This window comes from Vulpes lagopus, chromosome 2, assembly GCF_018345385.1.
Source record: "Vulpes lagopus strain Blue_001 chromosome 2, ASM1834538v1, whole genome shotgun sequence".
Classification (NCBI taxonomy): Eukaryota; Metazoa; Chordata; class Mammalia; order Carnivora; family Canidae; genus Vulpes; species Vulpes lagopus.
In genome coordinates, this window is record NC_054825.1 from 152,062,412 (window position 1) to 152,077,143 (window position 14,732).

General features: G+C 42.4%; 1 protein-coding gene across 1 annotated transcript in view; it reads left to right on the forward strand.

Annotated features, from left to right (window-relative positions):
- The window catches only part of SPTLC1 (serine palmitoyltransferase long chain base subunit 1), a 50,639-nt gene that overhangs the window by 4,048 nt on the left and 31,859 nt on the right, over positions 1-14,732 (forward strand). The window contains exons 3-5 of the mRNA XM_041745500.1: positions 819-913; positions 9,581-9,674; positions 10,245-10,317. Coding sequence (XP_041601434.1) covers positions 819-913; positions 9,581-9,674; positions 10,245-10,317 — 262 coding nt within the window. The remainder of the gene's footprint in view (positions 1-818; positions 914-9,580; positions 9,675-10,244; positions 10,318-14,732) is intronic.

Genomic DNA, 14,732 nt, shown 5'->3' on the forward strand with positions numbered 1-14,732 from the left:
GAGATGCCCTGACCTTGACCACAGATCCCTCCCTCCCTCCACCATTTTGTCCTGACTGCCTTGTGGGATTAGTGTGCCATGGAATACTCTTGATATCATTGCAGTAAGATTGGGCCGTCCAGGACAGAGGTCCTGTTTCTGCTGTTTCCCTTGGTGTTTCAGAACTCCTTGTGAATGATCAGGTGGCCATGAAACCAGTTTCTAGCTTAGCTTTTTAAGTAGTTTGAGTTTTTATTTATAAAGCCATCAATCAGCAGCCCGGGTGGCTCAGCGGTTTAGTGCTGGTTTAGTGCCGCCTTCAGCCCAGGGGCGTGATCCTGGAGACCCGGGATCAAGTCCCGCATGGGCCTCCCTGCATGGAGCCTGCTTCTCCCTCTGCCTGTGTCTCTCCCTCTCTCTCTGTGTCTCCCATGAATAAATAAATAAAATCTTTTTTAAAAAAATAAATAAAGCTATCAATCCATACTACACATTTTTTAAAGAGAATGACTAGACATAATTTTAGAGTAATCCTCTGAAAGCCAAAATTAGCAAGATTTGGTAATCACAGACATCTTACCCTAAAAGCCGTGGAAGAAAAACAAAACTGTGTGTTTTTAAAGCTTAACTTTGGCAACTAGATACAGTGTCCTTTTGTTTTATGGATCTGCAGTTTCTTGAGTATGAGAGGTTTGAATGGCTTCTAACCTCTGTCTTCATGGTCACAGGTGGACAGATGAGGAATTTATTGGTTGGTTGATAACAGAAGTATAGGAACAAAATAAGTCACTGTCCTGTGACTAGTACCCTGCTGTATTTTAATTTCTTTTCTCCTGTAGGAAAAGGAAGAACTGATTGAAGAGTGGCAGCCAGAACCTCTTGTTCCTCCCATCTCAAAAGACCATCCTGCTCTCAACTACAACATCGTTTCAGGGTAAGTTGGTTTGCTTCTTGAAGGACATGTATCTTTGGTTTCCTGTAGGTATCCTTGCCAAAGCATGCAGAGGTTTACATATTATTTCTTTTTTAACGGAAATCTCTGAAGATCAGAAAAATTTACAGGAAATATCTGACACATGTATTCCCCCTGTCCATAATTAATAGGCATTACCATTTTGCTTTCTTTGTTTCTAATCTATCTTAAATAAAACATTCCAAATATATATAAAGAAACCCCTTTCCATCTACCACTTACTCCTACCTCCCACAAAGGATAGCCATTATCACAAAGTTTGTGGTTGTCTTTCTTTCACTTATATTCATATTTAAAAAAGAAAAAAAGATTATTTTAGAGAGAGCCCATGCCCAAGAGTGGGGGGGGGGGGGCTGAGGGAGAGAGAGAATCCTAAGCAGGCTCTACACACAGCACAATCTGACATGGGGCTTGAACTCACAACTCCGTGATCACAACTGGAACCAAAATTGACTAGGATGCTTAACCAACTGAGCCCCCCAGTCTCCCCTATGTTTATACTTATAACACATATTCTTGATGCCATGAAAGTATTCGGTACTTTGTCTGATAGTGTGATGCAGCACGTTCTCCCGAGTATATACTTCCACTTCTGGTCTACTCTCAGGGAGGCTTGCCTTCTTCACTCTATGGATTTCTTTAGTCAGACAATCTTTACATGTTCTGAACCCAGACTTACTCATCATTAATACGGTGGTTATGAAGTCCTTCCTCACCCCAGAGGTCGGATTTTCCTGTTTCTGTATGGTGGCCAGCTATCCTAGCGTTCTTGGTAGAATTGTCCGTTTTTTTTACCTACTGAGTAGAAATTCCCCTTTATTGGTATCCTGTGTGCCCTTCTGTCGGGTCTGTTTCTGGTTTTATTTCTATCCTTTCAGTGTATTTGTCTCTCCTTGTGCCAGAACTTCATATAAATAGCACAGCTTAGGAATAGGCCTTGACTAGAGCAAGTCCTCACCTCCTTGTCCTTCAGAATGGCTTGGGCTGTTTGCGGCTCTCTTTTTCGAGCTTCAGTTTAACTGATCTTATTTGACCAGAAAAAGAGTTTGGGTTTGTGACTAGCAGTGTACTGATTTGGATTAATTGGAGTTTCTCTGGTACTGAATCTTATCACTGGGTACCTGGTATATCACGTAGGTCTTTCATGTCCTACAGTAAAGTTATGTAACTTTCTTCATAAAGACTGCCTATCTTTTTCTTTTTCTTTTTTTTTTTTTCCTACTTTTTACATTGACATAATAGTAGGTTCACACGCGGTTGTAAGAAGTAATACAGAGAGATCCCACGTACCTTTCATTAGTGTCCACCCACCGTACGCCTGCTTAACAACCAGGACATGAATGTTATGTATCTTTTAACGCATTCATCTCTAGGAACCAGGGTGTGTTCATGCTGTCATGAGGAGCATCTTTTTCTTCTGTTCCTGTGTTACCTACGCTGGCTAGGACACCTCCCGTGCGGCTGGATGGTAGTGGTGACGGAGACCTCAGTGTCCCGGTGGCTTCTGGGAGATAACCTATACCAAGTTACAGGCTTCCTATTTCTTCTGCATTTGCTAAGGGAACTTTTTCATTCATTTTTTTAAATCAGAATGTTAAATATTATCCCATGTTTTCCCGTATCTATTGAGATGATGGTAGACTTCCCAGCTCTAATCAGTTACTATGTCAAATTATACTGATAGGTTCTTCTAAATGATGCACAGCAGTTAAGTTTTTCAGAGAAAAACAGTCCACCATGCCACCCTTCCTCACCCCAGAGTCCCATTCTCTCCACATAGGTAGGAAGTGGTATCCTACTGCGGTTTAGGTTTGCATTTCCCTAATGACTAATAGTGTTGAGCATTTTTTCATGTGCTAATTGGCCACTTACTCTCTTTGGAGAATAACTACTTAACTCATTTGGCCATTTTTTAATTGAGTTGTCTTTTTTATCATTGACTTACAAGAGCTCTTTATGTATTTTGATACCAGTCCCTTATCAAATATATGAAATTCAAAGATTTCCCCCCATTCTATGGATTTGTCACTTCTCTGACAGTGAACTTTGAAGCACAATTGTTTCTAATTTTAATGAAGTCCAGTTTATCTGTTTTGTTGTTTTCTTGCTTGTGCTTTTGTATTAGATCTTAAAATCCTTCTCTCATCCAAAATTACTAAGATTTACTCCTTTGTTTTCCAGGAGGAGAGCTCCAGGAGTGTCCCCATTTTTCATGATGCAGATGTATATTTGATTGCTGTTTTCACCATGTCCCCATTCTCTCAGCTGTCCTTAGGACTTTGAGTTTATGCTCAAGCCTTTCCAGAGAGTAAATCTCCTGTCTTTCTGCAGAGCAGGAAGGAGATCTGAGCAAACGGCTGCTTCTTATAAGATTTCTGAACCATCTGCATGCTCACAGGGAGATGTTCCCATAGTGTGGGAGCATTCTCCAGGTGTTGTGGCTGAGCTTCTCATGGTCAGCCCACCTGCAGCTTCCCCTCTGGTCTCTGACTTCTCAGATACAACTTGTCCATCTCTCCTTGCATCATGGTCTTAGTAGCATCAGCTATTTAGACCTTGGAGGCATTTTACGTGCCATTAGAAGGAACAAAAGGCTGACGGGTTTTTCTCTTCATCCTGTTTTGTTTACCAGAAGTCACTGATGGGTTTTCCTATTAATTCTCACCTTCCTGGAATAAGGTCTACTTAACCGTGGCTGTTTGGTTAGTTTTATACATTCCCAATTGGTGTTGCTAATAACCTGTGTGCTGACAGAGGAGTTTTGTTTCTTTCTTCTTTGCCCTGACTGTGCCTGGTAGAGTTGGTCTTAACATTTTCTTATCAACTGTATTGTAGGCATGCTGACCGCATAGACTGTCGTCGTTGGCCCTCTGTCTTCTTCATGATTGTTCAGTGACCTCTCTCAGGGCTCCGTGTTCAGGCTCTACGGAGGTTAATGTCTGCACTGACTGGGAAGGGGGAAGGCTTGTTTTCACCTTCCGTACATCAGGCACCTTAGGGGAACTAGTAGGGACCACTGGCGTACAGAAGGCCCCACTTTAAAGAACTGCCCTGTGACATCACCACCATGCCCTGTGCTCCATAAAAGCTGGGGCCTAGATCTTTTGTCCTGAATTAATGTCTTCAGTGAGTCCTCTTAGCTGCTCAGGTCTCCTTTTTTTTCTTTTTTAATATTTTATTTATTCATAAGAGACAGAGAGAAAGAGAGAGAGAGAGAGAGAGAGGCAGAGACACAGGCAGAGGAAGAAGCAGGCTCCAAGCAGGGAGCCCGACATGGGACTCGATCCCGGGACTCCAGGATCACGCCCTGGGCTGAAGGCGATGCTAAACCGCTGAGCCACCCGGGCTGCCCTCAGGTCTCCTTCTTGAGAGGGTTTGGTTACCGTCATTTACTCATTGTCCATTTCTTCTTAATGTCTTTGAATGTATTGGCCTGAATTCAATTGAAGCAGTTGATAGGCAGATGGAACACACACACACACACACACACACACACACACACACACACACACACACACACACACACCCTTTACATGCACATGTATAAAGGAGCTCAGCTGTGGGCCATGTGTCCCTTGCAGGTGGTGATTGTGTGCGTCCCATTCTCAGATTTGCCAGGGACTCTGTTAGTTTCTCCCCATGGGGCCCTTCTTGTGGACACGGGTGCTGACTCTGTCCTCTGTCTCCCCTGCTGGTCGGCGCCCATGCTAGGCAGCGCTCTGCTCTCGGGTGCATTAGCCCTTGTCTCCTTTCATCTGTTCGCCCCCTCACCTGCACCCACTCAGCCACTCCATGGAAATACTTGTGCTGAGCTTTCACTCATCACACGATGGCATATATTTCTAAACGATTAAAATGATACATTTTATTATTTTTATTTTGCATGTATTGTTAACCTTAAAAATAGTTCTTTTTATCAACAGGAATGGGTTTATTTGGGAATAAAAATTACAATTTGGGACCAGGAAGCTAAACCATAGGCAAGTCCAGCAAACAAGGGAGAAGAAGATTATTTTCTGGAGGAAGAGGAGACATTTGAGATGGGTTGCTTTAATGTAAGTTTATTGGAGAAAAAGCAAGATTTCAGGGTGGTGAGGGTTTCTCATTAGCTGAGTTGCAGGGGTGGTGGATCCTTGGTAGGAGATGCAGTGTCTATCTCTCCCTATTGCCACCTGTAACTGGAGATTGACTCCTCTGAGGGTCTGTAATGGACAGTTCTTCCTGTGACTGACATGGAGCCATCTTGCTCCCTGGCCAGGCCATCTGCCAGCATCCCTAGTCCACTTTAGCACGGTTTCCTGGTGTCAATTTTCACACTACTTTTGGAACCACATTTTAACGGTTTATGAATGTATATTTTTAATTTTGTGCTCCAGACTTCATTCTGATTTTTTTATTCACACTTAGTTTTTTGAGCATATATTTCAGTGCCCACTCTGTTCCAGGAATATGCTGAGCACATACAGTAAATCACAGTTCTGGGACAGACAAACCCAACAGTGAAATAAATAGAATGCAAGCTGGTGTTAAGTGATAATGAAAAAATCTCAAAACAGGGCAAACAGAAGATGTGGGAGGGCTGGATATACTTCGTGTTCATTCCTCCTGACTGCTACACGTGATTCCGTGGTGTACTTAGCTGTTTCCCTCAGGATGCCAAAGCTGCCTGTGCTCCCCACTGCCAAACAGAATCTGGTGGCATCACTGTCCCCTTGTGGAGCTGCTTGAGTCTCTCTGGAACGTGCCTGTCTAGTTTCCCTGCAGGGCTTCTCTGCATGGAGCTCCATCCATCTCTGCTCCCCTGAGTTACTGTATGGGGATCCACATTCGCCATAGCCCTGTTTGGCCACATTGTTTTATTTTGTATTTTTCTGATTATTTGAACCATTGAGTATCATATCATATACTTACTAGCTTCTGTGAATGCCTCCTCATATCTTTTATCTCTTTTTTCCTGGATTCCTAGCTTCTTTTTTGATTTGCAAGAACCTCTTACACAAGGTAGACTTTAATCTGTGGTCTGATTTTGATGTAGTATTCCATTATGTTCATTTCAAGACCCAAGCTCTTGTTTTTCCTGTTTTAAGATCTCTGAAATGGGGGTGCATCTTATGGTTGCTGAGAGCCGTTGTTAGCAAGGGTGTCCTTGCCTGTGTATCCATGAACTTACTGCCAGCGCTTGAACTGAGTCGTGAATGTTGCTGGCAGGTAAGTCAGTGTACGGCAGGAGAAAGGCCCAGACTCCAAGCCAGTGAACACAGGCTGCAGCAACTCAAGCTTCAAACGTCCCTTTGTAAATCTCTGCTGCCTGTTGATAATCACAGCTTACTTTCAGAAATGCAGTTCGATTGAGGGGAATGATGAGTTTAGTCCAGTGGGAAAGTTCCAGCATCACAATTTGAAGCATGGGGGCACTAACCTGTCAGGGATGATGGGGGAGCATCCTCCTGCATGAGACAGGTATTCTCAACAGCAGGAAGGAGCATATCGGAGGAGCACCATGAAATCCATGGCTAAGCAGCAGGGAGAAAACAGTTGGGGGCCTTGGGTAAAGAGGTTAGGGATGTGTTGACAGATTTATCTTACGGTTTCCCTTTTAGATGTGCAGACATTGTGACAGAAATCTGTGTCTATGCAAACCTAGTAGAACTTCTCATTGTCAACTCAGAAATCATAAGCACACATAAGAAAACATCATTACATTTTCATCAGCACTGTTTTTCTTTCTTAATGGTACATAAAAAACAGTGACAGCATCATAGATTCAGTGACATACAGTAAATGTCTATCACCCAGTCTGTTTTGTCTGTGGTGTCTTCACTGAACCAAAATTCTTTTTTGTGGAGTAAGACTCCACAGGCAGTATGGAGCCTAACATGGAGCCTGAACTCACGACCCTGAGATCAAGACCTCAGCTGAGATCAAGAGTCGGACACTCAACCAACTGAACCACCCAGGCGCCTACCCAGAATTCTTTTTTTTTATTTATTTTTTTATTTTTTTATTTTTTTATTTTTTTATTTTTTTATTTTTTTTATGATAGTCACACAGAGAGAGAGGCAGAGACACAGGCAGAGGGAGAAGCAGGCTCCATGCACCAGGAGCCCGACGTGGGATTCGATCCCGGGTCTCCAGGATCACGCCCTGGGCTAAAGGCAGGTGCTAAACCGCTGCACCACCCAGGGATCCCGTACCCAGAATTCTTAATTTTGACTCTAATTCATCCATTTAGTCTCACTCTTTGAGTGTGGGGAGAACTTGTTCAGAAATCATTTCTACTCCATAGTGCCACAGGACAGTCTTCTACGTTTTCTTCTATTATCTCTTCTATAATATCTTCTAGATTTTTAATATGTCTAGAATTCACCTTTGTCCATGTTTATCCAATTTTATTTTTCTCCATAGAGAAAGAAATGTGTTTGATTTGGTAGTTTTTGGGGCAACTGCTGTCATTCCCCAGGTATTAATATATGTACACTGGTTCTCTTGAGTTCTAGAGTCTTTCATTACTCTGGATGCCTGTTCTCACATTGGTGCTCCACCCATCATTAATGGGGTTTTGTAATACTAGTCTCCTGGGAAAGCACTGTCCCCCTTACTTCTAAGTTCACTTTGCAATACTGACTGTCACTAATAGTGAGGTTGTGGTTTTTTATTGGAATGGGGTTTATTTTCCCTCCTTCTCGTTCTCTGAGGCTTTGATCTTAGAGTTGTCTTTTTAGATTGGCTCTATTTGCTTCTGTGAGAGACCCTTCAGGGTCTTATGCTCCAGCATTTGCGTGTCCAGTGTGACATCCCTGCAAGCCTGCGTGGAGCACAGGCATGAGCCTTCCGTTTCTTACCGGAAATTGGTTTCCTTCTGCTCCAGGTGCCAATGGAAACAAGATCCCTGTATCTACATCACAGTGCCTCTTGGCAGTTTATCAATTGGTCAGGAGTTTTGGGCCTACTTTTTCTTGATGGTTTGATTTCTCTGCATATTAGTTTTTGTAGAATGGCCTTGACTGTTCCAGCAGCAGCCTTTAGTACAGACTTGTCTCCATAGGGATTTTGTTTTCGCATCTCTTTGTGAGTGTCATCACTTCCACACCAGGAATATTGGGAAGCCTAAGAAGCCTTGAGAAGTAGGCAACTAAATGGCATGGTGGATTCAGAGTCAGAGCAGGTGGTTTGAAGGAAAAGAAGGAAGGAATATTTAGAGAGCACCTCTTATGGACCAGGCACTTCTATAGCAATTACCTGAAAGGTAGGTGTTCCCCCCACATAAGGATGAAGAAGATGAGACTCACAGACTGCCCCGGGTTCCTGAAACCTCAGGGAGCGATAATGCATGTGGAGTCCATCTGACTAACTGCACCCTGTGTTCTTTTCCCTAAGTCCTCTGCCTTCTGTGTGAGTCTGCCTGCTTCTGGGGGTCATTCTCTTCCTTCCTTGATTGATTCTCCAGCATCTTCTATTTCTCTCCTAGAAAACTGATTCTGTTGAAATGTTACTGAGAGCAAGGTTTCCCAGTCTTTTCTGACTGTAGTGCATCTAGCAGAGCAGCCTGTGTGCACAGCAGGGCATTTGTACCCCTGAAGCAAGTTCGTCCCACAACCCCAGGCCCTGTGTGCTGTGCCAAGCGCTCTGATGGTCTCTGTATTGCTCTGTTCTCACGGCTTCCTTCCACTACAGTAGGCTGGTCATGACTAAGTTGGCCTCACTAGCTCCTGACCCGCAGTTTGGCCCTGTTTTTGAAGCATGACTTTTGGGAGAGTTGTCAGCAGAGGACTAAGTCATTTCAAGAGCTCGTTTCCTGTCCCAGCCCAACTGAGATCCATGCTCCTGTGCTGCTGGCCACCCTATTCCTTTTTTTCCCCAAGGGACAGGGAAGGAATTCCTCTTTTATCAGTATTCCAACCCTAACTTTGGAACTTGGAAACATATTCTGCTTACTTTTTTAGTGTCTTTCTATGGTTAATATGTAGTTTTAAACTACCTAACTGTAAAGCCATAACTTCTTCTGCCTCTTCTTGCTTTTGATCTAGATGTTTGTATATTTCCTTCCTGTTTGTCTTATTCCAGATTTTTTTCGAAGGTACTTCATTCTTTCACTTAGCTACTTTTTTCTTAATGAGTTTTAAAATCAGAGCAAAGATTTGCCATGATCTGTGTTGGAATTACAGCTCACTTTTTTTTTTTTTTTTAAGTATTGCAAGGTAGCCTAATAAGAATAGAATTAATGGCTGATTTTTAATGCACCACTTTCTGATTTTACATTTTAAAAATAAGAAAAAGAGGGGCACCTGGGCAGCTCAGTCAGTTAGGCAGGCTGACTCTTGATTTCGGCTCAGGTCATGGTTTTGGGGTCATGAGATCAACCCCCATGGTGGGCTCAGTGCTCAGTTCTGAGTCTGCTTAAGATTCTCTCTCCCTCTGCCCCTCCCCCTATTCAAGCACATGCACTCACACTTCTCTCTATGGAAATAAATCTTTAAAATAATTAATTAAGGTAAAGAGCTAGGAGACTGGTATACAAATAGGGTAGTGATAGCACTTCTGTCTTGTGTGCCACCAGGGTGATGTGATAGCGTGTGCCCTATAATGTGAATGTCTGTGTGAATATACCACTCTCCTCTCTTTCCCCAGCCCTCCCAGCCACAACATTGTGGTGAATGGAAAAAAATGTGTAAATTTTGCCTCATTTAATTTTCTTGGATTGCTGGATAACCCTCGGGTCAAGGTAAGTAGCACCTATGCTGAAGACAGCATGACTACTTAGGAGATTGGGCATGAGATACGACACATGCAGATCATCAGAAAAGGCTCTCTCCGCTGGCATTTGCCAGTACTCTTTGTTGGCATAGCTGTGACTTGGGTTTTGACAAAGGGTGGGCAATAATGATGTGGGTTAGTGGTGGTAACGTCCAGAGAACATGTGAGCCAGACCCAGGTAATCGTCAGACATGTGCACATTTCTCCGTGTCCTGTGAGGATTGTGAGCCAGTGAACTGTTCTGAGGAAAGACATGCCCAAAAATGCCAAAAAAAAGAAAAAAAATATATATATATAAAGGCCTTGAGTTAACCACATTTTGATAATCAAACTAATACAACTTTTCCATGTTTTAAGTTCTGTCCCTTAAATCTTTACATGTGTCTGCTCTTCATATCCTATTGTTAAAATTGCCACAGTTCTAAGAAAGGAAGGAAAGTAGTCAGGGGTGGGGGGAAGTTGTGGCTTATGAAATTGGAAATGTCAGTTTTGAACCCTGAAAGACATATTATTGAAACCTGATTTTTCTTCCACAAAGGCGGCAGCTTTGGCATCTCTAAAGAAGTATGGCGTGGGGACTTGTGGGCCTAGAGGATTTTATGGCACGTTTGGTATGTTTCTGCCATACTTTTCAAACTACTTAACTGCTTTTAAAGATTGATTCAATTTCATTTCAAAACTCCTTGGAAAAGACATCCTTGATTAATGGTGATGCTGAGCATGAGTACTATTTGTGGGAGACACATTGGACCGGGACTGAATGTCCCTCAGGTGTACCGTGTCGGTAGGGTGAAGCCTGAGCTGCTGTTGCCGGCACTCCAATGATAGTGGTACAAGGGGACCCAGTTTGTTTCTGTCGTGCACAATTGTTGGAAAGAGAAGGGCCCTGTTGTGGGTGGCTCCATGCTTCAGAGTCATGCAGGAACCCATGCAACCGGGGGGTTGCACATTATTCAGCCCACGGTCCAGCTAGGCGGTGAGCCCAGAACCTGGGTCAAGCCTGTCTGTGAAAGGGCTGGGAGCTGACTCCAGCCGAGCAGCCGCCTCCCATGGGAAGGAAGATGAGAACAGTTTGGCAGGACAAAGGATTGATTACGTAGCTGTTTTCTTTCTGGAATGAAGAGGAAGGGTCATTGATTTCCAACTATATATTAGGATGAGTGTGGTTTCAAATACTACAAAGTCCCTACCCTAACTCAGAGTCCTCAGAGAAAATGTAGAATAATTGTTCAAATGAATACGTTATTGGAAATAACATTTTGGCTTACACACGTCAGTGTGTGGAAAAGTCTCTTCTGTCTTCTGTTCCCTTTTCCATTTCTAGACCTTTGTTTGTTTCGTTGAAACAGTTGGGATATTTTTATTTAAGGGAGCACTTTCGTTATTCCTTAGCTAGCTTAGCAGTTAAATTATTTGTGTTGGAAACAGACAACAGAATAGGTGTCCAAGCATTTTAAGCTGAGAAGGATCTGAAATACCTTGCATTCCAGCAGTGTAGCCATTCAGAAGCAGCATAGAAACTTCAGAGAGGTTATGTGACTTCCTCACATCACACAGCTCATTTAATTTCAAACTTATAACTAGAAACCAGGTATCCTGATATCAGTCTTAATGGCAAGATCAACACCTTACAGAGCGCCAGTCAGTCCCCCTCTTCACCCCAGTCTGGTGCAAGCATGGGTTGTTTGCTTAGTTTTTATTAGTAAGGGATTATTTCCTAGATACATAATATTAGAAAACTAGAAAAGGCATTTTTATGGGTTGTTTATTGTAATCTGATCAGCAAGACTTTCTATGATTTGCTTGCTAGGTTTAAAAAAATTACTTTCTTAAAGGCTTTTCTTTCAGGTGGATTTTATTTGCATTTGTGGCCTTGGCTCCTGCTTGGGAGTTAATTTGAGAAAACAGCAGATTTATTGCTAAATCAAGTCATGAAAAAGAAAGGTTTTTGACTCCTCAAAACCAGTTTTCCCTGTCTTTAGTTAATGGTTTTAGGTTAATATTGTTGATTGAATAATTCAGCCCATGAGATAAACTTCAGAAGCTTTATAGTGAAAGTCTTCCCCTCCCCTACCATTACTCCACTCCCCAAAAAAGACAGCTACTATCAGCAGTTCCTTGTCAGTTCTTCCAGAAACTTTGTCAGCAAATGCAAACTACTTCCATGCATACATTTTCCCTCTATTTTTACAAAACTGCATGTGTTCTATACCTTGCTGTCAGAATAAGTTTGTTTGAAATTTAAATTGGATCTGGAGAGTGAGTTTTAAGCAGACTCCTCACTGAGTGCAGAGCCCGATGCCGGGCTCAGTCTCATGACCCTGAGATATTGACCTGAGCTGAAACCAAGAGTTGGACGCTCAACTGACTAAGCCACCCAGGTGCCTCCTAAAACGTTATTTTTAATATCTCTCTTTTTTTTTTTATCCTGGAAGTAACACATTCAGGCATCTATTTTCAAAGCTGAAATAGTGAATGTAAATCACTTGTAAATTTCCCTATTAAAATGTTCTCTTTTTAATTTCATGATAACATATATGACATTAAAAGACTAATACAGAAAAAAAAATCGAAGAACGGTTGAGTTAAAATTCATTTAGTTTTTTAGGTTACATGTTCTCCTGCCTTTGACAAGTAGAACTCCACAAGTTCTGATAATCTTACAAGGGCCGTGTGATCAGGAGCTTTTCCACCTTCTCATTTTATTATTTGAATATGTGTTTGAGAACAGAGCCAATGTATTTGTCAGATTCCTCTAGAGCTAACAGTCTTGTGCACTCTGGTACTTTCTCTTATCCTACTTGTGTTTTCTTTGAATACATTCAGATCTTTTTTGCTTGAGGTTGTCACCAGTTTCTCCGGATCCACTTTGCATATACAATGCTTACTTAGGTCTTAAACTAAATCAGAATACAACGAATGGAAGGATTTCATGGTGAGGGGTAGTGGCGTTTAACTGTTCAACAGCCATTAGTAAACAAATTGTTCAGTTTATTTTTCAAAATATATTCTATCTTTGTTTTAGAACAGTCAACGGAATCATGATTGCATGTTTTATTAGGGAGAACGTTTGGTCATAAAGTTCCTAGATCTGCCACTTCTTTGTACTAACCAGTCATGGGATTGTTTTTACAGTGTAGGAGGGGAACAATCCTTGTTTGCACATCTTAGAACATTTTGGCAAGAATCACATAAGATACTGCACATAAAAACATTTTGGAAAACATTCAGCCTTGTATTTATTTTCTGATGAGTGCAGAAGTGATATTATTTGGACTTTTAAGAAAAGTTGTCCGAGTCTTGAGGAATTAAAAAAAGCAGTATGTAACACAAAAGAAGCCTTAAGAAAAAATTGTAGTTGGTTGTTTTTAAACTGTTCTAAAGTTGACTATTTTATAAGTCTTTCCTTTGGAGGACGACCAAGGCCGGGATACCTCTTATCAGAATAAAAGAGGAGATCTAGTGGGAAGCTGAAATGAACAAGTGAATATGATATGAAGTTCTTAAATATCTAGGATTTGGACAACTTAATTAGAAGATAGCATAACTGCTTTTTTTTTTTTTTTCCCTTTTAAAAGACCTTTTATTCTACAAATAATTCTATTGTACAAACGCTTAAATGGTATATTGGTTTTTCCATGCCAGGCATTACTCTGAGTGTTTCATAGGCATTGACCCGTGGTTCTGGAAGCAGTCTTTTGAGGCAGGTCCAACTGTTACCTGTTTGACAGAGGAAGGACCTCATGGAGCAGTTTCAGGCCTGCCCTGAGTCCACACCCAGTGAGGAGGGAGGCCAGATCTGGAACCCCCTGTGATGACAGCCATGACCAGGCCCCGCCTGGGTGCCAGACATCCTGTACCGGCCCTGAATCCCTTCTCTTAGGTTCTAGTTAGGGAGCAGGTGCAAGAAAGGGCAGCAAGTGCTGGGACGGACACAAGCTTTCTGGGCAACTCCCTCTGTGGCCTCTCCCCTACCATGTTTGTTCCTAGCAGTGAATCAGAGGACATAGTGCTTTACCTACACATCATGCAGACCTATGGCACCAGTCAGTGGAATGGATCATCTGCACAGAAGACAGACATCAGAAGTAGGAGAACATGGCCTGGCACTTTTCCTCTTTGCTGCCTTGGGTTGAGAGTGTTTTTCATTGCACAGAGTAGCTATCACACATCAGAAGAAGTTGTGCAGCTCTCCGTATCTGCTTGTCACAAAACCTGCTTTGCAAGGCTGCCATCAGCTAAAACCCAGCGTCTTCAGGTATGAGGAGAACAAAGCCAGTCTTCTTTAAACTTTTGGGAAAGGCAAGAATCAGTAAGACATTGACTTATTGTAGATTCTTCTTAACCACTTTATGGCAGTGATATAAACACAGTTATGTGTATGTACAACAACGAGAATGTTTCTAACGTGCAATTTTCATCAACTGGGTAACTAACCCTAAAGCCCTGAAATTGAGCCAAGATGGTTTTACTTTCTCATTGCTAATCAGTGAAAAAAAAAATGAGTCATTTAAAGTAGAGTCCACAGAATGATTTAAAGTCGTTTTTTGCGGTTAGCTAAAATAGTTTATGTCCATAGCATGCTTTTTCTTTTTGAAATGGAGATACTGGATAAGAGCAGTTCTGGGACTCCCAGTTGTCCATCTGCTAGCTAAATTATGGAGATTTGAGATAGATAGTCCCGATTTAGAGGCCACATTGTCATTCATAGGAGGCCTCCTACGAGGACCTGCTACTGAGGACCTGCTACGGGGATTCTCTGATCAGAAGTAGGGGTGACGAGGACTTGCCTGTAGTGGGCTGCCCAGAGCACCCTAAAGAAGAGGGAAGTGCTCTGTGCTCAGCGTGGGACATGCCCAGTTCTCTCACATGTGGCCACTTCCTCATTCTCATCCAATTTTCTCTGAAACCTTTCACTGGCAGCATGATGTAGAGGGTAGGCAGTCAGGGTCATGTCCTCTGTGGCAGTGATGTCATAGGTCTGATGCTTGAAGACCCAAGCACCCCTTTGATACCATTTGGATCA